The sequence below is a fragment of the Martes martes genome, assembly GCF_963455335.1.
Source record: "Martes martes genome assembly, chromosome: 5".
Taxonomy (NCBI): Eukaryota; Metazoa; Chordata; class Mammalia; order Carnivora; family Mustelidae; genus Martes; species Martes martes.
Window position 1 is genome coordinate 153,403,634 of NC_137892.1, and position 27,895 is coordinate 153,431,528.

A 27,895-nucleotide genomic window follows, 5' to 3' on the forward strand; every position below is an offset into this window, starting at 1 on the left:
GGGGTTTGCTTTCCTAATCTATACACTGAAAGGATGAGACTAGGTCCCCAGGCAGAAAACTGGTGCAGGTCTCTTACCGCTCAGCTGAAGGCTCCCCTATAAGGACAGCCAGGATTCCCAGGAAGATGATTCTCCTGGCAGTGCCATCTCGCCCTTGACCACTGCCAGAATAGAATCCCATCCCAACTGCTCCATTTTTCTTATGCTGAGTCTCCTGGCAAACAGTCTCTGTGATGAGTTTAGGGGCAGTTTCTTGGGAATTACCCTCGGGATCACACTTGGGAAAGGAAAAAGAGAAGGCAGATTGGATGGACAGATGTTGGTCTGTGATGCAGCTACAACACCAGTCTCGGTCAAGTCCAGGGACCTCAGACCCCGGAGGGCCCTCCTGAGTCGTCCCAGACAGCATCCCTGCCTCGGTTAGTCATGCAATGAGGGCTGCTCCTTTGCCTTAGGTGAGAATAATTTCTAGAGAGGCACTGGGCTATGAGTCATCTGTGCTAAGGACCTGTGAGCTGAAGATCTGAGAGGGTCCTCCTTGAAGGGGCCACAAGACAGGGAGGTTGAGCAGAAAGGACATCCACCTCTAATTGTCTTAAAGTCAGAAGAACAGGGTGTGAAGCACGATGAGGAAGAAAGAAAGGGATTAAAAAAAAAAACAGCTTGGACTAAGAAAATCAATGTCAGGGTCCTAAAACCTTGCTATCTGCATGACTTTGGCAAAGCGGTTTCATATCTTTGTGCCGCCATCTCTTTGTAAGGATCACGATGGTCACTGCCACCACTACAGTAGCCACGACCGTATTCCATACTTTATTCTTGGTCAACATCCAAAGCCCTTTTGTGATCTTATAAACATCACTAAGGAAAAAAGAACCCACCCAAACCAAAAATCTCCAGTAGCATCTGAAATTCATCTTCAGTAACCGTGCAGAGGTGATCAGTAGCAGCGGCAAACTGAAATCTACACACCACAGTGGACACACAGCAATCCCAAGATGAAATGAGATTTGCAGGCAACAGCCTGGGGATTCCAGCATTAGACGAATACAATTACTCAGTTAGTTGTATCTTTCTTGCCCACGCTCCCCCTTGTGAGGCAATTTTCCTTATCGCAAGTAAAGCAACCCCAACCCAAGCATTTAAAAATGATCCTTTTCCTGTTTTTATTAGCCTGTATCAAAGAAATGCCTATTTGAAGCACAACCAAGGGGAGGGAATTGGCTTTTTATTGCTTAGTTCATGTGGTTATGGCTTTAGAAGTGGAGAAAGACTCCCCAAGGAGACACTGTATCTCAAAACAAGCTCACAGGATAATCAACAGGAGAGGTCTTTCAAGAGAGATGGAAGATAGAGAAAATTATTAAAATATAATTAAATAAGCAGAGTGGATATAAAATAAAATGTGGAGAGTAAGATGTTCAGGACAGAAATGTCACGTCTTGAAATTCACTTTCATACTAGGCTACGCAATGGACACTGTCCAAATGGGGCAACACAAATCCTTCCAACCAACAGAGTAGCTATTGATCTTGAAAGTAAAAAAAAATTTTAAAAAGACAAAAATGAGCATATGAATGTTGCCTATGAAGCTTATGTGTTGAACTGTTTTCTTCCTCTTTAGCTTGATTCTTCTGGTGACCTTTTGTGGGAAGCCGTTCCTTTAACACACCATAATAGTAAAGAAACAAAAGACATTTTAATTTTAATTATGTTTCTTAAATTCCTTACAGGATATGTATTTCTTTCCACTTAGGGAAGAAAAAAAAAAACAGGTATGAAGAGGAATAGATTTAGCTAAATTTATAGAAAAGAATTACTTAAATATGGTTTCAAGTACATGTACATATCCATACACCACACACACCTCAGTAAATTTTTTTCTCAAATTGATTATTATTTTACTTCTGATTTTATTTCATGGGGGAAGCCAGAAGCAGAAGATCTAGAAACCATTCTAATCACAACAGACACACATAATGAACGTTACATTTTGTATAATAAAGGAGAAAAAGAGACAGAAAACAGAGACACATCTACTCAGTATGAAGTAGATCCATATAAGATTTTTAAAAGAGTCACAGCCCTATGAGCGCTTAATCCAGAGAACACAGAGCCAAAGGAATGGTTTATTAGTTGAAAGATCAAATTTTTAAAATGCTTTCTAGGTTAATAATTTGCTTCAATTGTCATGTAAAATCAATTTCCAAGTCAGGCTAAGCAAATATTACCAAACAATATACTCTTCACTAAATACTGAAATATACTGAAGAAAAATATACCTTCAGTACTGTTCAACTCGACACTAATCATTGAAAATAGTTAAGATGATGATACTGTAAGGCAGTGAGCTTGAAAAGTCTTCAACAATTACCTTCAGCAACACTAAAACATACCCATTTCATCACTCCTTAAATACACAAGTTAAACTATTTTCATCCATAAGAAGATGGAACTCCATTGTCAAAAATAAAGGGCCAAGTTAGAATATCCTCAGAAGAAAGCATGTGTCTGGAAAAACTTTTTTTTTTAGAGTTAAAATGTCCAAGTCTAAGAAATGCTTGCTGAAAATATGATAGAGTTTTTCTTAGATCCCACAAAGACCATGGCTAAAGAGTCATGCTCGTTTCATTTTTGAACAAGAAAACGTATTGAGAACCTACTGTAGGAGCAGGTTGCAGTCACATCAGGGTAAGCCCATGCAGGGTGAACAATGAAAACATACAAAAGAACAGGAACTAGCAAAAAACTGCGATTCAACTAGAAGACAGTGATCAGAAAGTAAAGCAATTAAAAACTAAATGAACAAGGTGAATTTCTATCACAATGACAGAACCTCCTTGAGTCACTATTCGCTCATCCTAAAAGACCTGCCCCAGGCCCTCAGCACTTCCAAAGGCCTCTGGGAAATGTGGTTATTCGACAGCAAAGGACGAAGAAGATGAAAGGGAATCAGGAAACCCCAGTTTCAGAGGTGATCCTCTGACCTCCCGGGCAGCGACATAACTTTCTCTAAAGCATCCCCCGCAGAGGTTTTCGGAGGAGGTAAATGCCCCTCAAAGCCCCAGCTGAGTTTTACCAACTAGCAAGTGCTCTCTAACCAATAATGTCATCTCATCATGAACATGTACCCAAGAGCTCACTCTGTGCATTCTCATTATGATCATCTTATCACCAGGAGGCTGTACCCGCAGGCACCATGGCTGGAGATGACCACTAGGGAGCTAGGCTTCTCTGCTGCAAAAGAGATTAAAGGATGGATGCTTACAGATCCCCGTTTTCATCCTGGGGTGCAAGCAATTTAAAATAGTATCAAGAATGTCTGTGATACCCCTCCAGCATGATTCTATTGTTTCCTGTAGCACTTAAGAGAGAGTGACTGTATCATGGAAAGCGTACTAAATTTAGAATCAAAATGACCTCACCTGATCTTCATTGTAAAATCAAGGCAACTCACTCTGCCAAGGCCTCAGTTTCCTCACCTATAAACTGGGGATAATGACAGACATCTCTCCCACAGTCCCTGTGATGATAAATAAGATTAATGTCTGAAATGCTTCATAGTTTCCAAAGCAATTTCATAGATACACTTATGGAGAAGTCTCTCAGAAACTGGCAAAAGAGAAGGGCAAATTCTCCAATAGTTATTGGAATAATTCCCTGTATTAACAGCAGTTTCAAATCCATAGTTTTGAAAACAGAGGAAATATAAGATATAACGCAGAAACTATTGAGGAGGAAAGAAAATGTGGGTACCTTTGTTAGACCTGCATTAGCTTTTGTGTGTGAGCAGGTGTGAGGCTATCCGAGGTAGGGGCTATCCCAGGACAAAGACTAAAGAAAAGGACATAGGGCTCTGGAGAATCGGGAGGACAGCATTTTGGCTCAACTTTACGCTCCGCAGACTCTAAACAGTATGCTAATTAGTTCACATGCTGACGTTATTAGAGACCCTAGTTAGCCCCCTAGTTAGCCGACCAGGTTGTCAGCAGACTGCTGCCTCATGAGCTGGTAATCTGGCCGCAGGGGAGCCAGGGAAAATGAGTTGAGAGTTTCCTTCAGAAACATCTTTCATTGTCCATCTCCTAGTCTGTAAAACTGTCACTATCTGTTTTTAGGGGATGCTTCCTGGCCGCTGTAATTCTTTAAGGTACACAAAGAAACAAAGACTGGAAAAATTTTGGCTGCACCTGCGATGTCCAGGGAGGAGGAGGTCATGGGCATGGTGGAAGGGCACGGACTTCAGTGCCACCAAGAGACTGCAGGCATCACCAGGCCACTCCCAAGCTGTGAGCCCTGGGCTTCCCTGTTCGCAGCTGTAAAATGGGCTCATCATCACCCACCTGTCTGCTGCCATGAACTACAAGAACGAGTATGTGTAAAGTGCTCAGAGGGGGAAGGTGCACCTAGTGAGTGCTCAGTAATTATTAATTATTAGATGACCCAAAAGACAGTAAACTTAGCAGTATTCATATCTATGAATAATAATTATTGTTCCATGAGCCAAAACATTTTTAAGAAAACAGAGTTGAGTGGGCCATTGGCCCTGTTCTTTACATTAGGAGGCAATCAATGCCCTAAATCCCAATCTCTCTGAATTTGTTCTTTCCCCTCTCCTTGTACTTGGGTTCCTTTCTCTCCTTCATGCTCAGTCTCCTACCTGCGCCTCCTTCCTGGGCTCCCAGCTACTTCTGACAGTTGGAACGTGTCAGACCTGGCCTTCGTCTTGGACTTAACTTAGATGCTAACACAATTTGACCCAAGTACTCAACTGGGCCAGCAGGTTCCACGGCACATAGGAGTAGCCCTTTCCTGACTTCTCCACCTTGCCAAAAAGTGGGTTACTTGTGGCCAGAAGGTCAATCCACAAGGACAAGGACAATTCCTGAAATTTTTCTCTAGAAATTTTGATTCACTTTCCATGGGTACATCTGCTTGAAAAATGCTGCAAAGGAATTTACCGCAGAAAGGGTAGCAAACAAAAAATGTTTTAATAACATTTCTACACATTGCTCAAGGCTTCTAACGTTACAATTATGAGTTCATGCAGTGTTAACAACTGTTTTTCATTTTGTTACTGGTTTCAAATTTAAATAGGAATTGATAGAATGAGCACATCTAATGCACGGCCTAATAGAGATTTACGGCTCCAGAAACAGTCTACAGTTCTTCAACCATGGAACGGGGAAAATGTTGACCATGTGTTTATATTTCATTACCGAGGAAAACGCAGAGATGGTTAACGATTATTTATGTCAGAAGTTTTACAGTTGCCTGTCTTTGGGCTACGAGCTAGCACATTTTAAGAGCTTCTACCCAAAGGTTTCCATTCTCCTCTCTGTTGCGGTGAGCACACCGGGGGAGGGACCCAGGCTGGTCAGACACTCCTGCCCTTCCTCTGAATCATTCCGAGGTCCTCACTTACAGAACCCACAGGAATCACCTCCCATGAGATAAACCACACGGGAAACAGAACCTGAGGATTTTCGGGAACGCCTAGGGAAAGTTTCTTAACAAAACATTTAGCTTCTCCCAAGGGTCTAAGCTCCTGCTCATCCAACATACCTGTTTGTTGCTGTTGTTTTCGAAAGATCCTTCAGGTATTTTGGGAAGCGCAGACGCTGTTCAGAGCTGTCATTATTTCGAGAGTAACTCTATCCTTGGTCACACTTCCCCCTCACCACTTACATCCACGCGTCACACACTGGAGAACTAGGGTCTTCCTGTGAATCAGGACTTCTCCTCGCCCTGTTCTAGAAGGATCTGTCTCCCTGCGTCACTTCTCAGATACTGAACTTCCTTAGGGCAAACCTATTCCACATGGAGATTTAACGCAAAGAGTAGGTGGGAGAAGAGTTCTGAATTTCTGTGACTAGAACCAAAACAAACAAACAGACAACAAAGACAAAAAGAGCTACATTCTAGAGAAGTTCAGCTGCTGGAGACGCTGGTCCTGGACGGAAGACCTGCTGTTCAGTCTCACTCGCAGTCCACATGGTGCGGAACCAAAGCGTATCAGAGCTTCCTAGGCAGATGGCTCTCTTTGTGGGGTTCTAGTCAATTTGCAGAGACTGATCAAATACCACTAACCAATAATACCAGTTAAAAGTCTTACACTCAAGGTTAAAACATTTATTCAAGGCATTCAGCATCAACACAATTAAGGGGCTGGCTTCAAGTTCAGCAGATCTGCATGTTTTAGGGTAATAATAAAAGTGATAATAGATGCTATAGTCAGTGGCCTTCACGACACTGGAAATAAGGACAAGGCATTTATCGAACCCAAGGCATTTATCGAACCCCAAACTGGAGTTTATGTTCACAGAGGGCAGGAAAATAAACAAAATCAGTAGATTTTCCTCTTTTTTTTTTTAAAGATTTATTTATCTGAGAGCAGGAGCAGGAGGAACAAAAGGGAGAGGCAGAGAGAGAGAACCTCAAGCAGACTCAGCGCTGAGCTCGAAGCTGAAGACTGGGCTGGGTCCCAGGACCCTGAGACCATGACCTGAGCTGAAATCAAGAATCAGACACTTAACCGACGGAGCCACCCAGACGTCCCGGATTTTTCCAGTTAATACCTAAATAAATCAAATAGACATAAGCACATACATACAACAGACAGATACCAAGGGAGAAAAAGAGAATTAATTCCCCCAGGCAAGGTGGGGGAATATCTTTTAACACTGAAAATGACAGAGCTTAATTGGGGGGGGGGAGTGCAAAGTAATAAATGAGTTAGGTGTGGAACCAAACAATAACCCTTCATCAAAGATAACTTCACATGACAGAATTTTCTTTTAATTTTTTATTTTTTTATTAACATAGAATGTATTCTTAGCCCCAGGGGTACAGGTCTGTGAATTGCCAGGTTTACACACTTCACAGTGCTCACCATAGCACATACCCTCCCCAGTGTCCATAACCCAACCACCCTCTCCCTACCCCCCTCGCCCCCAGCAACCCTCAGTTTGTTTTGTGAGATAAGAGTCTAAGATAAGATAAGTTTAAGTTAAGAGTCTCTTATGGTCTGTCTCCCTCCCAATCCCATCTTGTGACAGAATATTTGCTAGGGAACTTGGTGTAGGGTCCTAAAATAGACCCCTTACTCAATGCAGAAATCTCTAGCATATCATCATTTACTGTGATCACATCTTTCCCATATCTGAGGACTCACAGGCTCACTGGAAAGCCTGTCCCAGATGTGGTCAGCTCTAACCATGAGGGTCTTCCTCAGATGCAGCCAAATCAACCGTCTAGTAACTTATACACATTGGTCTCTGCTTAGCACTTTGCAATTTAATTTTTACCCTGACAGAGCTTCAAATACTATTTTTAATATATTAAGTCTCTCAACTTCATTTATCCCCATCTTCATTATTCAGAGAACGTAATTAACTCTAGATTTTATTCAAGATTATGTCATATATTCTAATACACCCCTAACACCATCTTAAAATGCATGATATCTAGAACGTCCCACCAGCTAAACAGCCAAGCAAAGTTATCTAGGCAGCTTCTAGATAAAGTTTAAGGGCTAAATTATTATTAACTACTCAAAATCAACCCAGAACTCATTTTAGTGTGACTTGATCCCCAAAGGAAAAGAAAAGTTCCCTCTCTTTGCTTTCCCATTTTAAACATGCAAAAGATACCCCAAATCTCTAAGAATATCTTCTTACTGTCAGAAGAAAGATGGTCTCATTAGCTGCATCAATGCTTCGATTTGAAGAAACAGTGCAATCAGTATGGTTTACCTTCTGATTTTCATCAGAATGAAATTATTTACTGGAGGCAAAAAATGAAGACCTACTTCTATCTAAGAATTATGGAGTTCTTTGGAGCGATGTCTATCTAAGTACCCAGGGAGTCAGGCAATATTCCGTGGTCACGGCCCGAGGGGAAGGTCCTAGGCTTCCTCCACCCAAAAGCAGTCACAAAATATCTGATTTAACTAGATAAAAGATATTTACAAAGACTCTAGGCAAAAAAGAAAAAAAAATGAAATAAAAATGTCCAGCGACCAAAACTGACTCTGTTCCACAGTAGCTATGGTTAGAAGACTAGTGATGTGACACTTGCATCAAATAAGGACTTAGGCTCCCCAGCACAGAGTAGTTCCCTTGGTATAACACGGCGGTTCCAAATAACAGGCGACATGCTACGTCATCCTCAGGGATCAGTCTTCCACTTCCTGCTCTAAATGCCAGCTTTTCAACAGGGCCAATGGCGACTATTCTAACTAAAATTGCAACAGCCTGTTCTTCCCAATTCCGAATCATCTGATGATTTTTTTTTATTCAGACATTGACCCCTTAGAATGTATCACATGGTTTACTGAATTACTGTGTGTGTGTGTGTGTGTGTGTGTGTGTGTGTGCACGCGCGCACATCTGTTAATTGTACCACTTTCCCTCCGTCCCAACACACACACACACGAAGAAAAAACTGACAAGCAACAGGATCTTAATCTGTCCACTGATGCATCCCAACTGTTCAGAAGAGTTCTGGCACAGAGTAAGAAATAAGAAGTCAGTGTACATTAGTTGAAGAAGGGGTAAATACTCTGGGCTTGGACATACTTGGCCCTGAGTCCCAATTCCACCTGTCCCGGCTGTAGGACCAGAAGAAAGGCTCATTCTCCCTGCAGCTGTGTTTCCCTACTGGTAAAATGAGGACCTCAGGAGTGCCTGCCTTTAGAAGTGTCATGAGGATTGCATGAGTCAGTGTATGTCAATGGCTTAGAATAATGCTTGGACACAGTAAGCTTTTGATAAACATTAGCCGCCATTATTATTATTATTCCAAGATATGTTTCCCAAGGTGGTGACGGAGGAGTGATGATTTAGTGTTCTGGCAACTGGCTCTCCTCGTATCCGACAGCACAGATCTGACATGGTGAAAAGGGGCCCCGGGCACTTAACAGAGCAGCAGAACCACCAAGGGTCAAACCCCATCAGTATGGCCTCATCAGCTCCAATCCAACAACACCCAGGAACTTGCAAAGGAGTTGTTAACTGTGTATTATTGCCCCCCCTCCTGCTGGAGTAGAGTAAACATAACAATGTAACCACTGAGTAAGTGAGGGTGAGGCTCAGACACCTTAAAAGGCAGGGAAGGCAGCCTGCCTCTTCCTACTTGAATGAGATTTGTTTATTTGGCTTAACTGGAGTCAAAGCTAATGGTTATAATGGCTTTGCTGCACTCCAACTCATTCTCCAGGTTTCTACACACAGGCTGAAAGTTATACCTGATGGAAGAAGATAAAGAGAAAAACATAGACCTCCATAAAGGGATTTACCAGAACATACTAATCACTTAGATATTCATTTATGTTTCTAGAAATCTAAAGATCAAGAATGGTATGGTAACTTTTTCCTGGGGCAAAATCCAAGTGTGTGTAGGGGTGGAGGCTACAAATTAAACCATTAACCTGAATAGTCACTAAGTATTTGGGAAAACAAAACACTCTGGAAACACCCATTATTTACCCATACCTAGAATTTAAGGAAAAAAGCAGGGATTTCAAGACTTGTTCAATTAGGAGAGGAATGGGGAGTAAGTGAGGAAGAGAGAGATGAGGGAAAAGGGGATGACAAAATGGGGGAGGGGCTCTTATGGATTTCATGGCAATAACAGTCTTAACTTCCCTATTTATTGTAATAGAACTTCCAAGGCTACTCTCTGTTAGGTGGTCCATTAAGGCATTATAAAGTTAAATAAAATGAATGTCTGTGTGCTCAAGAATGAGATCTTGATAGATAACGTCAATAAAGAATTCCTCTCTTCTCTCTAGAGAAGAAAGACTTCAAGGGTTTCTTGATTTCAGGAGAATTGAGCAAGGTCACAGTAGCTGAATCAAAGCTGGACTCAAACTTACAGACGTCCAAATTAATGGTCTCTACTCAACACAAGAACGTCCCCAAATTTCTAGGAAGAACCTGAGATTCTGCATTTTTAACAAGCTCCAAGGCAACGCTGATGTTGCTGGTCCTTCGACTACACAGAATAGGAATTCTCTGCCCTTGTTGTACCTGCCATGGGAAGCCTCGGGAAGAATTTTTGTTGTTTTAGTGAAAAAGGAGTTTTCGAGGAGCAAGAGAAGGTAAGATTACCTATGAAATACTCAAGTTTTAAACATTCCAATAGTTCGACACCATTTGTAAAATTAAGGTGGTCTGCATTTACACGGTGGAGTCAACTCTAAAATATACTTAAAGAGCCGACCGTCAAAGTCTACACAAACCCTTAGGTTTTAGAGTGGAGCGGCCTTTCACTGCATTCAGTGGATATGCATCCACTAATAATTTCCCTCTTTTAGTACAACTGAGGTACAGTTGGAAATAAATCTTTGAAATAAATCTTAATTTCAAACCATACCTAAATTGTACTAAATCTACTAAAACTGTCTTAATTCTCAGTCTTCTTAATAGAGGTACTATGTTGAAAGGTTGATTTCACGTTCTTTGAAATATGACATTTTAGATAAGAAAGATAGCACTGACACATTGAGTTCCAACAGGCTTACCTGCATATATTTGACCATCCAGTAACACTCTGTAAGGAAGCTGACCCTTGAGCAAACCAGGTTTGAACTGTGTAGGTTCACTTACATGCGAGTTTTTTAATAAATACAATATAGAATTGTAAGCCTATTTTCCTTGGGATTTTAATAACATTTTTTCTCTAGCTTACTTTATTGCAAGTACAGCATATGACACATACAAAATACATGTGAATCAACTGTGCTATCAGTAAGGCTTCTGGCCAATAGTTGGAGGGCCTCGACTGCACAGGAGCAATGAAACCCCACACTGTTCAAAGGTCAACTGTACATATGTTATAACCCTATTTAGAAGGCCAATGTAACTAGAGTGGGGGGGAGGGAGAAAAGATTTTCTTTAAAGCTCACGTCACTTCTACTTCTGTATTTTTTCCTTGCTGATCACAGAGGAATCTCCAAGCATTTGAAGAGAGTTGAACACTAAGCACAATGTTTCCCTCCAGCCGAACCTCAGTTACCACCCAAAGCTTCCTACTGGTTCCCTTGAATCAGCTGAGCCCAAGAGGTTTTCCCTATAAAAAGTTCCACAGTGTATCTAAATCTGATCCCAGTAAAATTTCACTTCAGCTGAAGTGAAAATGCAGAGGTAGCATTTACGGATAACAGCTGGAGATCATTAGTTCTCTGTCTCTCTTTTTCTCTCCCAAGGGTTGAAAACTCTGCTGTTCAGACAGGAAGTCGTCATACACCACACACTGTACAATACCAGAACGCTGGGATATAAGAACAAGTTGCAGAGGATTAGGAGGAGTGTTGGAGGGGTTTCATTCAGGAACGCAGAGCCCTGACTCCATTTACCTCTTGGGGTGTCCCTCCCCCCCCACCCTGACTGTATTCAAGTATCACAATATATGCATACCTACAATTGACAGGCACACACTTTACTCCCTGCAAGCTTTTTAATATTCAGAGTAAAAGGCTTAATCTTTCAGTTTTCCACAAATTTTTAAAACATTGAGAAGTTCTGGGGAGTGTCCAAGATGCCACAATAATCTTTGTTGGCATGTTTTCACATGCACTATCTAAAAAGACTACCATTTAACTTTTTTTTTAACAATGAAATTGTTTAAAAACAAAACAAAACAAAACTCTCTCATGAAACTGCCCAGAATAAGGAATATATATGGAATGCAAAACATAGTGATCTGGAAAAGAATGATTTAAACAAAAGATTCTTGAGGATATGGCTTTCTAGGGTCGGTTCCTGCTGTAATCTCACCAAGCTGCTCAGAACGAACACAGACACAAACGCAGGGAGACATCCACGTTCTGTGGCCACACCTCAAAGTTCTGAACAGGACGACAGGAGTTTCCCTAACGCCACACGCTGAATAGCCATTCTGCATTCCTACCAGTCTGCAGGCGCTGGACCCCGTTTGTAACCGCCTGTCCCCTGGGGGCGGGCTTATAAAAGCAACCCGGTCTCCTCCACTCCCCTCCAGTCAAGTTCACGAAAGACAAACCTTCCTAACTTTTGAACCGCGGAAAGAGCCCTTGCAGGACGCAAACCGGGGGCAGGCTGTTCATCAGCGGGGTTACAATACTACGGTTTTATGCAAAGAGGAGGAGGAGCGAGGGAGAGGCCAACCCACACATCCATCATCCTTTTAGGAGTAGGTGGAGTTTAAAGTTCCCCCAACTTCCAAGTTCCCACTTGACAGGCAATATTTCTGTGCAATTTCCAGCCCCACGTAACAGATGGTCCTTTGCCCGTCTTGAGCCCCGAGAGAGCCCAGACAAAGCCCTGGGCCACTCCTCGCCTCGCGAGGCCCATAGGTGGTGTTTCACGAAGCTGTCAGCTCAGGGGCACTGAGCAGAGAATGGAAACTTAACTTCTTCTTCCAGAAGTTGTTCCTGCTACAGGAGAGTCCGGGGGACTGGAGCACAAAGGCCTGGGAAAGTTTTCACAGCGTTATTTTTCAAAAACGTCTTCCGCCATCTGCCAAACCATCATCCTAAACCCCAGATGCTTAGGGAAGGAAAGTTGAGGCACATGTGCTCAGAAATACGGCAGAAATGCAACTTAGAGCCGTCCCAAAGACAACCTGGGAACTTGCTTAATGAGCCCCCCACGGTGGGAAAGCATCCTCGGGGCGCCCCGGCACTCAGTGCCACAGGGGAAGGTGACGGCCCGGACACGGTGCCAAACGGGGGTGCGCCACGGTAGCGTGCGAGAACCTTCCTTCCGAGACGAGAGGGCGAGGGGGAGGGGAGGGGGGCGCGATCCGGGAGTCTGAGGACGGGTGGCCCACTCACCCTCACTGCCGTACTGTTTGCCATTGTTCGCGCCCATCCTGCCGCCGTCATGCCCGCCGTCTCCCCGGACACTCCATAGCTGGGGCGCACCGCCTGCGCGCTCCACCAGAGGAAAGCCCGCCCGACGGGACCGTTAGCTGCGCATACCCCACGCTCCGGGGCCGGGCTCCGACCGGGGACGGCCCCTGCACTCCGCTGGGAGGGGGCGTTCGGTCCCCGCCTGGCACCCCCGATGGCTCCGGGTGGGGCCGGGGGCAGCGGCCGCTCTTAGAATCCGCGTTCGGGGCCAGCGGGCGCAGCGCGGCGGAGAGCCCGCGCCCCGGGGCCGCCCAGAGGCTCGCCGCGCCGCCGCCGCCGGGTCCCCATCCGCCCGCCCGGATCCCTCTGCGGTGGGGCTGAGCCGCGCGGGCGGCCGGGGCTCCCCGGCTCGGCCGCCTCCTCTCGGCGCCCCTGCGCGCCCGCGGCTTCCCCGGGGAGGGCGCGGCGGCCACTTGTTGCGGGTGCCCCGAGCGAGCAGAGACTCGCGGCCCGGCGCAGCTCGCCCGCGGGCCGGACTTTTGTTAGCGCCAGGCGCCTCCTCTCGCCGCCCAGCGTCAATCACAGCTGGAGCCCGGGGGAGGAAGGCCGGCCCGGAGATGCGCGGCCTTTTAAAGGGGCAGCGCGCCTTTTCGGGGCTCCGGCTCCCGGCCCCCGCCGAGGCGCAGGCCCTCGCGCCCCCGCAGAACCGCTTTGAGCGAAGGAACGTGCTCCTGGCTCTGTTTGACTATTGTTCTTTTTCAGGCTTGGCTCCCAACTTGTACGAGGAGCTTCCAGGCGTCGTTTGCAGTCCCTTGGGTTTGCTCGCGAACACGGCCTCTGCTGAGTGCGGGGGCCTTTAAAATAAGCGGGCATCGGAGTCTGATTCTAAGTCAGGTATGTATGCTGGCATTCTCCTGTGGCTCCCACTGTCGGGGACTGAGGCGGGGAAAGGAGGAGAGAGGGAGGGGAAACTTGAGGGGAACTTAGCAGGGAGTCACTGGAGAGCCAAAGACATTCCCCGCCCCGGTGCGGAAGGTTTCCTGGCTCAGAACTTTCAAGACCTTCAGAGCCAGGAAGTTTCTATGATTTTTTTTTTTTTTTCCTCGTGGTTAGTGTTATCCTTTGTTTAATACATCACAACCTCTTTTGGAGATTTATATGGCACTTATAGAGCCTTAAAATGGCCCTTTGGTGTTCCCTCCTGTACATAGAAAAAGGAAATTCTTCTTAATGTTTTATTCCCTTTCCATGGAAATACCTAGAATTTAATAACATTGCATCTTTGTGAAGACCTCGGCCTTCATTGCACAAATTTCTTGGTAGCGAGACACACACACAGCCCAGTTTCTCCTTGTAGGTGTTAGATGTTTTAAATTAAATTAAATTACATTATGATACATATATGTATAATATATAATAAGCATGTGTAATAACTTCATGGAGATCCGGAATTTTTGTAACTACCTATTTTTTAAAGGGTTATCAACCACATGCAGAAATTGGGGTTCTAGTTGGGTAATTTCCTTATATTTGGGGGAAAAGTTCTTAAAGATAAGATAAAGCATATTTCAAAATTCAAAAATCGAGGTTTATTGTTCAGGAGATACCATGTATTGACAAATATATCATAAATTCACTTATTTTCAAGGACAAGTTTAAGTAGTTTTGTGTTGTTCTGATAACATTTAAATTGCCCTAGTCCCAAGAGATTAAGGGCTGCATTTTAATTCATCTTTTTATATATAGAATCTAGCATACTGCCTGGCTGATAATATGTGCTTCCCATATAACCTTGAGATAAATTAAAAACTTGTGGCGGTGCCTGGCTGGCTTAGTCTGTAGAGCATGTGACTTTTGATCCGTGGATTTTAAGTTTGAGCCCCTTGTTGTATATAGACGTTACTTTTTAAAAAACCTTTTAAAACAAAAAACAAGGAAACAAAAAATCCTTGCATCATGGGCCCTAAGTAAGAGATGGGTGTTAAAAATTTGGAAGAGTTAAATGCATTTTCAGATACTCCACCTGAAAGCACAAATCCAATCTAGAAACAAGCCGACATCTACATTATCTTCATCCAAAGCAAGTTTCTGCTCACTTGGTCTTTGTGATCTTCCAACACCATTTAGGAACTACCCTGAATCTGATCATTTTGAAGGTATAATTGAACATAAAACCACCAAAAAATAGTGGAATATTGGACGTTCATCTTGATATTTGCTGCAGAGCTAATAACTTGCTTTTTTTTATACGCTGTTGTCTTCCTGATGCTCTCAGTCCGTCTTTTGAGGTCTGCAAGTCAGGAAACAGGAGAAGAAACTGAGGTTCAAACAGTTTAAACATCTGGAGTTACCCAGGTTGTAAGCGACAGGTGGATTCAGGTTCTTAGATCCTCTCCTCCTCATAGAGGAGGGCCGTGGCATCTCTTGGCCTGGCCATTGTTTGTCTTGGAGTCACTGTCACCCTTTTTTGGTTGGCTTGCCTCCCAAGGTCTTTAATATCGGAACAAAGCTAACAGTGAAAAGTAAGTTATAATGACTAACAATATTCATCAACATTGAAATTAAAGTCTCTACGTATTGTCAAGGCTCCTTGTCTACTAGAAAGAGGAACAGAGATGATCCTGTTTAAGAAGTTTCACTTTAAAACAAAATAGAGGGGGGGAAAAAACTACAAGATTTTTAACATACTTCTGATTATAAAATAGAAATACATGTTATCATAGTCGCTGTAAAAGCTTGGGGGGAAACATGTTTAACAAAAAGAACGAAAAGCACTGTTCCTGCTAAAAATAAAGCTGGATTCACATGTATATATTTTATTTTTTTTAATAAGATATTGTACAAATATATGATTTTAACCAAAATTACCAATCTTTTTACCCAGCTGCCAAACTTAACCCCCTAATTTTCAATACAGATTTGTATATTTCTAAGGAAAAGGATGGTATGGTTTTCACCAATGTGTTCCCAATATCTAGCACAATTCCTAAAACAAAGTAATCACTCAGTAAAAACTTGCAGACTGAGTGAATGATGAACAAAGAGATAAAAAGCTTTGTATGTTACTCCATTTTCTCTCTCTGCCTTTTTTAAGAGGCTGTAATCGCTGAAAAGATTTAAAAAAAAAAAAAGTAAGCATTCTAAGTTACCCCAAACCAGTAAGAATATATTAAGCAACTGTTGTTTTTCTCCATCCAGTGCCTTCCAACCTTTTTCTGAAATCACAGTTCCTGTCCTTTGGGAAACAGTTTCACCTCAATTCCAACTCTGGGCTTCCAGTGGGAGCTTGTCAATTGCAGGAGTGGTGGTTGGTTTCCTGGCCAAGTGAAACCCCCGGGTCAGGCTGACCCAATTACCCACCTGCCTTTGTCAGTAAGGGAATAAGCAAGTGCTCTCCTCCTCCTTGCTAGAGTAGTATCTGCAGGGGTCCTAGTGAAGAGTCAGGACTTTCATCGTCATCAAGAAGTCACAGGGCAACTCCATCAACTCTTCCAAGCAGAGACCGCTTGGGGAGCCAGAAATGTTCACAGCCCCCAGCAGTAAGGAGGGGCCCCTTGCATCCAGTGTCAACAGGGGTTGAGTGGGAAACCTAAACTTCTGCTTCCACCTGGCAGTTACAAGGTGGCACAGTTAAAACAGAAGGTTTTAACTTTATGTATTAACATTCTATATTAGCTTTATATTTTGACCCGTCGTCTCATAATATGATATGAAAATATCCAGGTTTCAGTGGAAGGTCACTTGTCATACCAAGAACCAGGAAGATGTTGAATGAAAAAAGGCAGTCAACAGAAGCCAACACCAAGATGACAGATGTTAGAATTATCTGGCCAAAAATTTAAAGCAGTCAGAAAAATTACTCAATGAACAATTACAAAAACACTTCTAATAAACGAAAAGAGCAGAAAGCCTCCACAAAGGCACGGAAAATATGAAAAAGAACCAAATAGGAATTTCCGAACTGAAACAGGAAAGCTCAGTGGGTGTGCTGACCAGCAGAATGGAAGACACCAAGGAGGGATCAGTGAATTGAAAGGCAGGACAATAGGTATTAGCACAAGGAGAAAATAGACTGAAAAAATGATAGAGCCCCTGGGACGCGTGGATTTATGATAAAAGAGCTAACGTTTGTGTCATCAGAGCCTCAGAAGGAGATGTAAAGGAGGGAAGAGTTAAAATCTGCTTGAAGAAATAATGACTAAAAACTTCCCAAATACTTGAGATGACTAAGTGACAGACATGGAAAGCATATTCATGGGTGAACAGATTAAGGTGGGCTCCAAAAGGAAGTGGGTGTGGTTATGAAGGACTTTCCTGAACACAATGTTCTCTATCTTCATTGTATCCATGTCACTTTCCTGGTTTACTATAGCTTTGTAAGATGTTGCATTGGAGGAAGCCGCCTAAATGGATAAATGGGATCCATTTGTATTATCTCCTACAGGTACAAGAGAATACAATTATCTCAAAATAAAAAGTATAATTTGAAAAAAAAAAAAAGAAGAAGAAGAAGAAGCCCTTTTTTTTTTGCCAGAAGAGCTATTTCTACACATTTGTTCTGTACTACCATTTGCTACGCCTCCCACATTCTCTTCATACAGCTATGTTCACCTGGGAGAGCAAAAGTCTTCTTGAGAGCTGATTCTTTGGTGTTAATCAGATTTACATCTGAGTCAACTCAGGATTGAGTGATTGAGGCCAAGAACCTGAAAATCATCCACACCCAAAACCTTGGACTTTGGTTTGTTAGAATTAACAGACTCTGTCAATGAATTAATGAATTGCTAATTTAAATTGCCCACTTACTTTGTCCAGCGTAAACTGGATAGCAGAAAGAAAAAAACGTAAAAGTAGAAAAACCTATGTTTTCATTGATAGTCATGTCTTCATTTCTATTTTTCAGTAGCTAACTCAGTGATCTTTTGGCTTCTCTAACAAGTGTATGCACACTCTGAGTAGTGGGAATATGTTCTTTCTTTGTAGTATATTTTTAGAATATTGAATTCAAAAGAGAGCTGGATTTATAACACCTTAAGCCCCCATTTTCTCTGGGGTGGAGCCACAGAGGTTCAGGTTAATCCCCTGCCCTTGGCACTGGTGATGGACAGGCTGCCAAGCCGCATTAATGGAGCCCGAAAGCCAGGAACCAATCAGAGCCCCTCCCTTCTTCAACAGGCAGTGGGCTGTGAGGCGTGCAGAGGAGCACGGCATTAACCACATGCTTCCCTGGGAATGCTGTAGACAAAATGAACTCTTCCATGAAGCCCATTTTGGGAAACTTTCAAAGCTGGACTCCATCGTTTAAGAAAAAATGATCATAAGAAATACTAGTTTGTGAAAGGAAAAAAAATGAAACAAACACAAGTTTATTCACATGTATACTGACTTTATTTTTTCTCTTTGGCACACCAGGTTGCCTTCAAACATCAGAATCACCTGCTTATCTTTAGTTGTTTTCACATTTCAGAATATGCCTAGGTTCGATTTGCTTATGCCGTTACTGCAGTTACATTGGAAGATGGCCACTGAGTTCTGGAGTAGCCCTGTGTTTAAGTGTATGTTATCTGAAACAGAAGATATTGCTTTTACATTAGTATAGATTTGTTATCAAAATATTAAGTTGGACTCTTGGTAAGGCAAATATTCATATCAGATAGCAAGTAAGGGTATAAATCCTTATTATGCTCCCGCCCCACCAACAGCATTTAGTATATTATTAATTAATCTGTAAAATTAGAGGAGAAGAAAAACTACATGAGCCAACTTTATTTTATTATTGCCACTGTGCTGTTTTGAATTAAGTGTTCGTGTCTCACTTAATGCTCGCAACTTAATCAGGCAGTGCTTCTAGACTCTACTTTATGGGTGGGGATACTGAGGCTCAGAGAAAATGAGTAAATCCTATTTTGAAGCACAGCAGGGTTGGAACCCAGATCTACTTGCGGACCCTAGAATATATCTCACCACTTCTTCCCACCAATTTCATGCCATCACATGATACCCTAGTTTTGGACAAAGCCCGGCTTTCAAACAGGGATAGTATGTGTTTAATATAATAAAGAGACCAACATCTTCTGACATCTGTGAAACTTAATTAGATTTCAAAACAAATATTCTTTTTTTTAAAGATTTTTATTTATTTATTTGACAGAGAGAGATCACAAGTAGGCAGAGAGGCAGGCAGAGAGAGGGAGAGGGGAGCAGGCTCCCCACCGAGCAAAGAGTCCGATGCGGGACTCGATCCCAGGACCCCGAGATCATGACCCGAGCCGAAGGCAGGGGCTTAACCCACTGAGCCACCCAGGCGCCCCCAAAACAAATATTCTTTATGCAACATGAATCTTCATTGTAGCCACAATGATGAATGGCTAGATAATTTAGAAATTTAATTTATATATTTTAATAATTATAAAGTAAATGATAACTTAATAGAATGGATACTTTCCACAGGACTCTTAAAACCATCTCCTTACAAAAGTTCCCTTTCCAGCCCTGAAAAACAAAATAGCCAGTGGCTCTAATTAAAGATATTACAATATTCACACACTGCCAGTTGCACTTCACCCTTGATGCTACATTCAATAGGTAATTCCATATCTCTTTGTACTGGTCCTTTATCAGGTGACTAGCCCATATCAGGGGATAAACCACCCAAGACCCCTCAACAGCCCAATCTGGCATCACAAAGTTCATGTGCTTAGCTCAGAGTATTAGAGCATTCAGAGTCCTCACATACATAAGTGACTGGCTCCTTAGAGCACAACAAATTAGAAGCAAGACATTCTTAAGGAGTATTGCTCAATGTATTTGAAAAACTGCTAAGTTAAGTCTAGTTATAGTGAGGGTGATGGAAAAATCTCCAGGGGGAAGATGGAAAAACTGAATTAAAACAGAAACAAGGGGCGCCTGGGTGGCTCAGTGGGTTAAAGCCTCTGCCTTCGGCTCAGGTCATGATCCCAGGGTCCTGGAATCGAGCCCCACATCGGGCTCTCTCCTCAGCAGGGAGCCTGCTTCCTCCTCTCTCTCTCTGCCTGCCTCTCTGCCTACATGTGATCTCTGTCTGTCAAATGAATAAATAAAATCTTAAAAATAAAAAAAAATTAAAAAAAACAAAACACAAATGAAAAATCTGGGGTGATGTAAGCATGGGGTATTGCCTTCAATAACATAACGTTAGCACCTGTAACAAATAAACATCTACATTTTAGTGATGCGGCTTAATACAATAGAAATTTATTTTTAGCTCATAAAATACTCTAAGTACATTAGTAGTACACTGGATATTATTCTTCACGTGGCAGTTCAGGGATCTGGCTTCTTCCATCTTGTAGCTCCACCAACCACACCATCCGCCTGCCTCGGGCAGAAGGCACAAAGAGTAAGTGGGAAAACGTATCACATAGCATCTTCACACAACCTACCGATGAGAACAAGTTCAATGGCCACCTCTGGGTACAAAGGAGTTTGGGAAATGTAGTCTCTGGCTGGTCTGATGTCCCTAGCAATGACACCGCACTGGGCGAGAGAGCGAGCGAGAGAGAGCAGTCATATCGGTGACCATGTATGGAGCTTAAGTCATTGATAGCCCCTGAAAATACTACTTTACTGTTTAAAAATCAATACAGATAACTCTTCTATTTCAAAGACCGTAGGCTGGCTCACACAACACACGTTTTCCCCTGCCTTCCTCCTCTCTCCAGTTCAAAAGTTAAATACTCGTTTTCCCAGAATCCCCAGTAGTTAAGAATGGCCATATGGCAATATTCTGGCCAAGGAAATGTAAGCAAAATTCACAAGGAGCAGCTGGAAGAGATTTGGCTATTGAAATCAGACTCAGAGATAGCGTTGCCACTATTTCCTCTCTCTTCTCCCCACATTCAACCCCACTGTTTTTTTGAAACTGTAGTAGCCATCTCATGAACTTAAGGGAAATACCAAGAGAATTACAATGATGGCCACCTAGAGTCCTGCAGACCTAAAGCCACTGGGACAACACTAGCAACTTCCTACCTCCAAACTCGCTGTAACAGAGGTGTAAAAACTGTCTTTAGGGCACTGTGAGTAAGCCAATTGCACACCTAAGGGATACATATTTTGTTCATTTAAGAAGAAAGAACAGATGATATAACAATATTTCCATTCGTAATAGTTGAACTGTATTGATAGATCAATACTTAAATGTGAAATTTTAAATTATGTAGAAAATATACACCCACAAAACAGCAAATTTTCCACTGTTCTGGCCTCTTAAAGTGTTACTCTATTCATTTCCCATCATATCTAATATACTGTTGTATCTGTAAATAACACAAATTTACTCAACATGAACAAATAGTATTTTCATTGTCTTTACCAAGACTTAATCTGGGGGTGCCTGGGTGGCTCAGGGGGTTAAGCCTCTGCCTTCAGCTCAGGTCAGGATCTCAGGGTCCTGGGATCGAACCCCGCATCAGGCTCTCTGCTCAGCAGGGAGCCTGCTTCCCCCTCTCTCTGCCTGCCTCTCCACCTACTTGCGATCTCCCTCTCTCTGTCAAATAAATAAATAAAATCTTAAAAAAAAAAAAGATTTAATCTGTATTTAAAGCCAAACTCTCACGCCAGTAGAAAAGATGCAAAGTAATAATGGAATATTACAGCACATTTTCTCTCTCAACTACGGATAATATTAAACTTTCCTGAAACTCATTGTGACTTTCCTGAAAAGTAAGTTTTAAGAGAGCTTACAATTTGTTTCAAGCGGATTCATTCTCTGATAACAGTAAATCAATTCCCTGATAAAAGTAGTTTCTATGTATGTGTCACCTTTCTTGACCAAACTCAAAGAACTATCAGCATTAAGCCAACTAACCCCATATCTGGCTGACATTGAGCACCTAGGGTGTGATTGGAAAAGACTTTATGAAGGGCGTATAGGAGGTCATTTTGGTGGCAATGGTTACAGTGGCTAGAGTGATTGGAGAATGTGTGCTGTGGATGGGACATTTCTGCTGAGACTTGAGCAATGAAAAGAATGTAGCTGTGTGCAGATTTGGGGAAAAGAATATTCCAGAAAGAGGAAACAACAGATATAACATCTCTAAGACTGGAATTAGCTTGACACATTCTGAGGCCAAGAAGGGGCCAGTGTATCAGACAGCCACTGTTATGATATTGTTAGGCAATAGATTATCCCCCAGACCCAACATATGTCTTAATGGTCTTGCTCACAAGACTGCAGATCAAGTGGGGGTACTTTATTTTTGATAACTATTTATTTATTTTATTTTTAGAGAGTGAGAGCCGGAGAGAACCAGAGAGAGAGCAAGAGGCGGGTTGAGGCAGGGAGAGAGGGAATGGGACAAGCAAACTCCCTCCTGAGTGCAGCCCCTGACAGGGACTTGATCTCAAGACCTCAGGGTCTTGCAATCAAGAGTTAGATGCCCAACAATGAAACCAAGAGTTAGATGCCCAACAGACTGAACCACCCAGACAAAAGTGGGGCTACTTTAATGGGTGAGCTGGGGTTGATGCCAGAATTCAGGTCAGGTTCAGCCTTCCCCTGCAAGTCCCTCTGGAGTCCAGGCCAGAAGGGTGATGGTATCTAGCACGTGCTCTTCTCATGGTGGGTCACAGGACTCGGAAAGGCCAGGCCAAACTTTTGCAAGCACACTTGAAACCTTCGCAAGCTTTGCAAACAAAAGAAGGTCGCACGGCCAAGTGTAAATCTAAAACATGAGGGAGCTGCTTGGCCCATTTTTGTGCATATCGCAGGGTCACAGGACAAGAGACTGAAGAAGTAAGAAAAATAATCTATTGCAGCCAGTATGGACAGAACGTTGTGAATACATGGAAACTTTACAGGTTTGCTGGAAGAGGGGCAAAAGCCAGATTGTGTAGGGCTTTAAGAGCATGATAATAATTTTGAACTTTATTTTAATTGTAATGCCAAACAGGGAGGTTTTAAGTAGGGAACTGATCCGATCTGACATATTTTTTTTCAGATCAGCAGGTTTTAGTGCCGGGAACTGACTGACTCTTAGAAGCCCAGGGACCTGTTAAGATGCCTCGGCCTTAGAACAGGTGAAAAAATTTTGAATTTGATTAGCACAATAGTGGAGAAAGTACAAAATAGTCGGATTCAAGGTATATTTTGAAATAGAGCCAACAAAACTCACCTGACTGTGCCTTGCATTAAATAAGAGGAAATGAAAAAGGATTTTTTTTTTTTTCTTGAGAAGAGGGTGGGCAGTGGTTAGGAAGATGAAGGAGAGACACTTGAAGACTGGTTTTCCAGAGGTGGAGTTTGACATCCAGAGATTTGTTTGGGACACATTAAACTTGAACAATTTGACACAAATGAGGTGTTAGGCAGCGGTTAAGTTAATGAGTTAGGTGTTAGGAGAGAGGACATCACTGGATCTTTCTCTTTGGAAAGCTTAAGCATATAGAGTATTTAATGCCATGCATCTAAAGGAGGGGACTTAGGAAGAAAATGTAGTTATTGTAGAAAGCTAAGGACAGACCCCTAACGTGGCAGCGTTCAGCTGTCCCATGGAAGAGAAGTAACTGGTGAAGGAGATTGAGAAGGAGTGAATAACAAGGGGGGATGAAAATACAAGAGTGTGTGTTGTTACCAAAAGTAAGCGAAAAATGCTTCCAGACAGAAGAAGTAGCCTGGTATGTCGAATGCTGACAATGGTTCAAATTCAACGAGCAGACTGTGGATGTGGCAGGAAGTGCTCATGATACACCCCTAGGAAGCCATTTTGGTGGAGTCCGGGGGAAAGGTTGGAGCATCCTGAGAAAAGTGTTGTTTGTTTGGATGGGCTCTGTTAGGTGATATTTGTGTATTGAGAGGAATAATCCAGTAGAGGGGAGTATATAATGGGATAGAAACAGGGGAAAGATTGGGACTTTGAGCACAAGAAAAGGGGCTGACTTTGGCTAGGAGCAGGAAGAGGTGCTCCCTTGAAAGAGTGGGAGGGTAGACTCTGGAATCACAGGCAAGTAAGCTATTGGATCTAGGATTGTGGAGGAAGGTTGTACAGGTCTGATTACTTCTGAAATCTCTCAAGATCCATCCTGGCTTCAAAACTCCTTAATCTGCTTAGGGGGTGTGTGTAGCTACATTACGATCCAACACCTCCCTCTGCCCACCCTGTTTCCCAGCACTCCATATAGGAATTGTTGCGAGAGAACTTCCCAGGAAACCACCGATACACAGATCTCCACTGAGAAGGTTTTCAGGGCACCTGTTCCGTGACACCTCTCTTAATCCTTGGCACATGTTTTCTTCTGTATTTGGCTTGATTTCTCTTTGTCTTTTCATTTCAAAATTGCTTGAAATCTATGTTCACTGCCTGTACTTTCTCACTTGTCATTCTTTCCCCATTGGGTTTTTTTTTCCTCCCCCAAACCACTCCACTAAAATGGCTCTTATCAAAATCTGATGATATGCATCTTGCCAAACATTCTGGATCGTTTCTCCTACCCTCCTCAAAGCCCCAGTTCTGAATCCCACATCATCATATGATAACTGCCCCTCCTGGGTATGGTTACTTGCAGACCCCAGAGGGAACTCCTGCTCATCTTTTGGAGATTTTAGTCCCTTACTCATTTTTCACCCTCCAAACTCCCTCTTGTCAACATCCCTAGGGATTTCACTGTACGAGTAGATGACCCTTCTAACACCCCAGTTGATGGATCACACAACCCCTTCATTGAATGAATGTGTTTATCCCACCTCAGCCCCTCACGCCCATTATAAGCTCAACTTCAAGGACACATTTCCAATAATGATATCCTATCTTTCCAACTCACTTCCTGTCTTACCATAGCTCAGTTGGGGTTTGCCATTTCATACTATGATAACGTTCACTACATGCAGACCCACTATCCAGGGATCTGACCAACTTTGCACTGTCCCCAATTCCCCTCATATTCTTAGTTCCCTCCTTAAAAAGATTAATTCCTATCCAACATAAAAAAAAAAATCATTTTCAACTCCTGGGACCTCATGCTGTGTTATTGTACTTAATTGGCCAAAACCACAACCCAGAAAGCCAACTCTCTACTTAAATATTGTACTTACTTCAGCTGAATGTGGCTGAGAAAAATACACAGGTTCCCTAATTTAAAATGGACCTGCCCACCTTGCTCCGACCTGGCCATTTAGTGCTCCGCTCTTCGAGATGACCGCTTCACCCTTTTCTCTCCGCGACCTTCAGCAGCTCCCACGAATCTTCACTCTCAGCTGATGATTCTAAGTTTTTAATCTGCTGAGAAAACAGAAACAAGAGAACTTTCTAGGTTCACATCCTTATTCAGTCAAATGGATTTGTGCTTCTCCTTCTTTCCATGCTCCTACCTGAGGCCAACCCTTCCAGGTATGTTCTAGATAATATTCCCTCGCACCTACCCAGCTCCAACAGTAATCTTCTCTTTTTCTTCCATTACCAATTGTAATAGATGCTGGGAATGCCTTCCTACAATATTCTAAGATACAGTATTCTAAGTTCTACAGTATTCTACAGTATTCTAAGATTACCAAGTGCCAGTGAAGAGTTGGAAATTACCGCCCTCATCCTCCTGCCCTCCAAAAATTTGTCCCCAGGCCCTTGGCTTAAATTGTCCTGCCCAATCACTTGTGGCTCCCTGGGACTGTCTGTCATTACCAAATCAGTTACTTAGCAGATGTGTGATAATTTGCAAAGCTAGGCAGTGAACCTCATAATTCAAGTATGATTGTATTTGGCCCCTCTGCAAATTTTTTCGCTAAGCATTTTTGATAACATACGAAGGGCAAGTTTGACTGAACATCTCTTTATATCTTCAAATACTCACAAATCCTAAAGAGTGAGTGAAGCCCCTGGGTTTAAACCAGGAAAGCTTCCCCACCCTGTCCCCACCCATACACCAACATTTGCTGCTATCTTGTAATATGTGACACACAAAATATTTGCATTCTGGAAACAACATTTTAAAGCTCCAATAAATGTTTCAGTATAGCCTCGCTCCAAAGTAGCAGGGGCATTCTGATTTAGCATGACCATAAAATAACCACAAAGTAATTCTTATGAACTAACCAGCTTGTTAAATAGAGATACTAGTTGCATTTTCTTTGGGAAATCGGTGCTTCTGGTTTTACTGAAACACTATTTTCTATGATGTAAAAAGTTTTTGTTTGATTTCCTCCTATCTTTTCTTATAAACTCATAATATGAAGGACAAGGTACTTCAGAGGGATTTGAGGGTAAAGAAGTAGTATCTTAGGAAAGATCTGCTTTTAAGAGTTCCATTTTTCTCTAATAATTATGCTTAGATTAGTAAAGAGTATGAATCATAAAGAACAACTCTCCCTCTCTTTCCCCCTGGCCTCATTCCCATCCCCTACATACATACAAACCCACATACCTTTCTTTACTTTAAGAATTTCCGCTCACCTTTCAAAGAGCAGCTCCAATAATTTCTTTCTTTTTTTTTTTTTTTTAAGATTTTATTGATTTATTTGAGAAAGAGAGCATAAGTAGCAGGGAGGGTAGAGGTAGAGGGAGAAGCAGACTCCCTGCTGGGCAGAGAGCCCGATGACAATGCAGGACTCAATCCCAGAACCCTGGCATCATAACTTGAGCCGAAGGCAGACATTTAACCCACTGAGCCACCCAGGCGCCCCTCCGATAATTTCTTCTTGTTGGGGATGTCGCAACCTCCCTCCATCCCTCTCCTATCCAAGCACTTATTTTTATGTTCACACTGTATTTCCTACATTTTACCACTGATCGTTTTGTTGGTTGCTTACATGTATTTCTTCTGGATTTTGAAATTCTCAAGGGCAAAGACCATGTTTTTTTCTTTTACATTCAGTGCACTATATTCAGTGCACAATAAGTGAATACATTAGTGACAAACTGAGTAAATGAAGTAGATCTTGTTGCCTAATGAATAGGAAAAGAAATAGAAGTGATAAAGAAGAAAATAGGCATCTAGATACACTAGCTACATGAAAGCAATTCCATTTGGGGTAACGGGGAAATGCCATATTAGCTCTATCCTCCTGGGATGTGAGTATCTGCTTCCCTGAATGTAAAGAGACCCGTGGGCAAAGTGTGTAACATCAACATTACCACATCATCCTGGGAAGAACTTATCTCATATCGGTCTCAACTTTTACCTTGCAAGTAGAAGAAGCTGTGACCATTGGCTGAGACACAGTACATATGGAGTCATTTTTTTCTCAGTGAGTAAAGCTGTATTTGGAACCGACATAGAAGCTGTCTGCATCGAATGGGAGAGAAAAGGAAGTGGTAAGGCACAAGGGAAGCAAGCTATTATCTAGAACAGCTCTGTGGTCCTCCTTGAGGAAGAAAAGCAATGACAACTCAAGAGGACAGGAGACGGACTTAAAGGTAAAAGTCAAGACCACGACTTGGCCACCAAGTCACACGCTGTATTCTGCTGCTGGCTTTCCATCAGAGATGAGAAATGAAACCTATGCCTCCAAAAGATTTAGAGCCAGTCTCTGACTCAAGGCAAATTGGCTAAAGGCGGTGCCTGGGGGCTCAGTTGGTTAAGTGTCTGCCTCCACCTCTGGTCATGATCCCAGGGTCCTGGGATGGAGCCCCGCATTGGGTTCCCTGCTCTGCGGTGAGCCAGCCTTCCCCTCTCCCTCTGCCTGCCTTTCCCCCTGCTTGTCCTCTCTCTCTCTGTCAAAACAAAAACAAAAAAATCTTTTTAAAAAATGTTAAAAAGAAAAAAAAAGAATTGGCTAACGAGTAACTTGAGTATAGTTGGACGGGAGCAAGGGACTCAGGGCATACCAGGAGATGTATGAGCCCTGCTAGGTTCTAGGAAAGGAGATGTTAATAGAATGAGCAGAACCATATTTTCCAAAGGGCATTGTCTAGACCAGTATTCAGTAATGTTTCCCATGAATCAGGTCCCTTGGACAAACAGGAGAGCAAACGATTCCCAACACTGTCTCTGCTTCATACACAGCTTGAAACTTTCTAAGTAATTTCCCATTATCAAGGGATAAAATATATTAAAAAATTATTTTAAATTTCAACAAGACTATTGATACTT

At 42.6% G+C, this 27,895-nt stretch overlaps 1 protein-coding gene across 1 annotated transcript in view; it reads right to left on the reverse strand.

Annotated features, from left to right (window-relative positions):
* Window positions 1-12,854, reverse strand: part of FBXL7 (F-box and leucine rich repeat protein 7) — a gene marked incomplete at both ends in the record, with an annotated part of 368,418 nt that extends 355,564 nt beyond the window's left edge. The window contains one exon of the mRNA XM_080804454.1: window positions 12,818-12,854. Coding sequence (XP_080660580.1) covers window positions 12,818-12,854 — 37 coding nt within the window. The remainder of the gene's footprint in view (window positions 1-12,817) is intronic.
* Window positions 12,855-27,895: the final 15,041 nt, after the last annotated feature.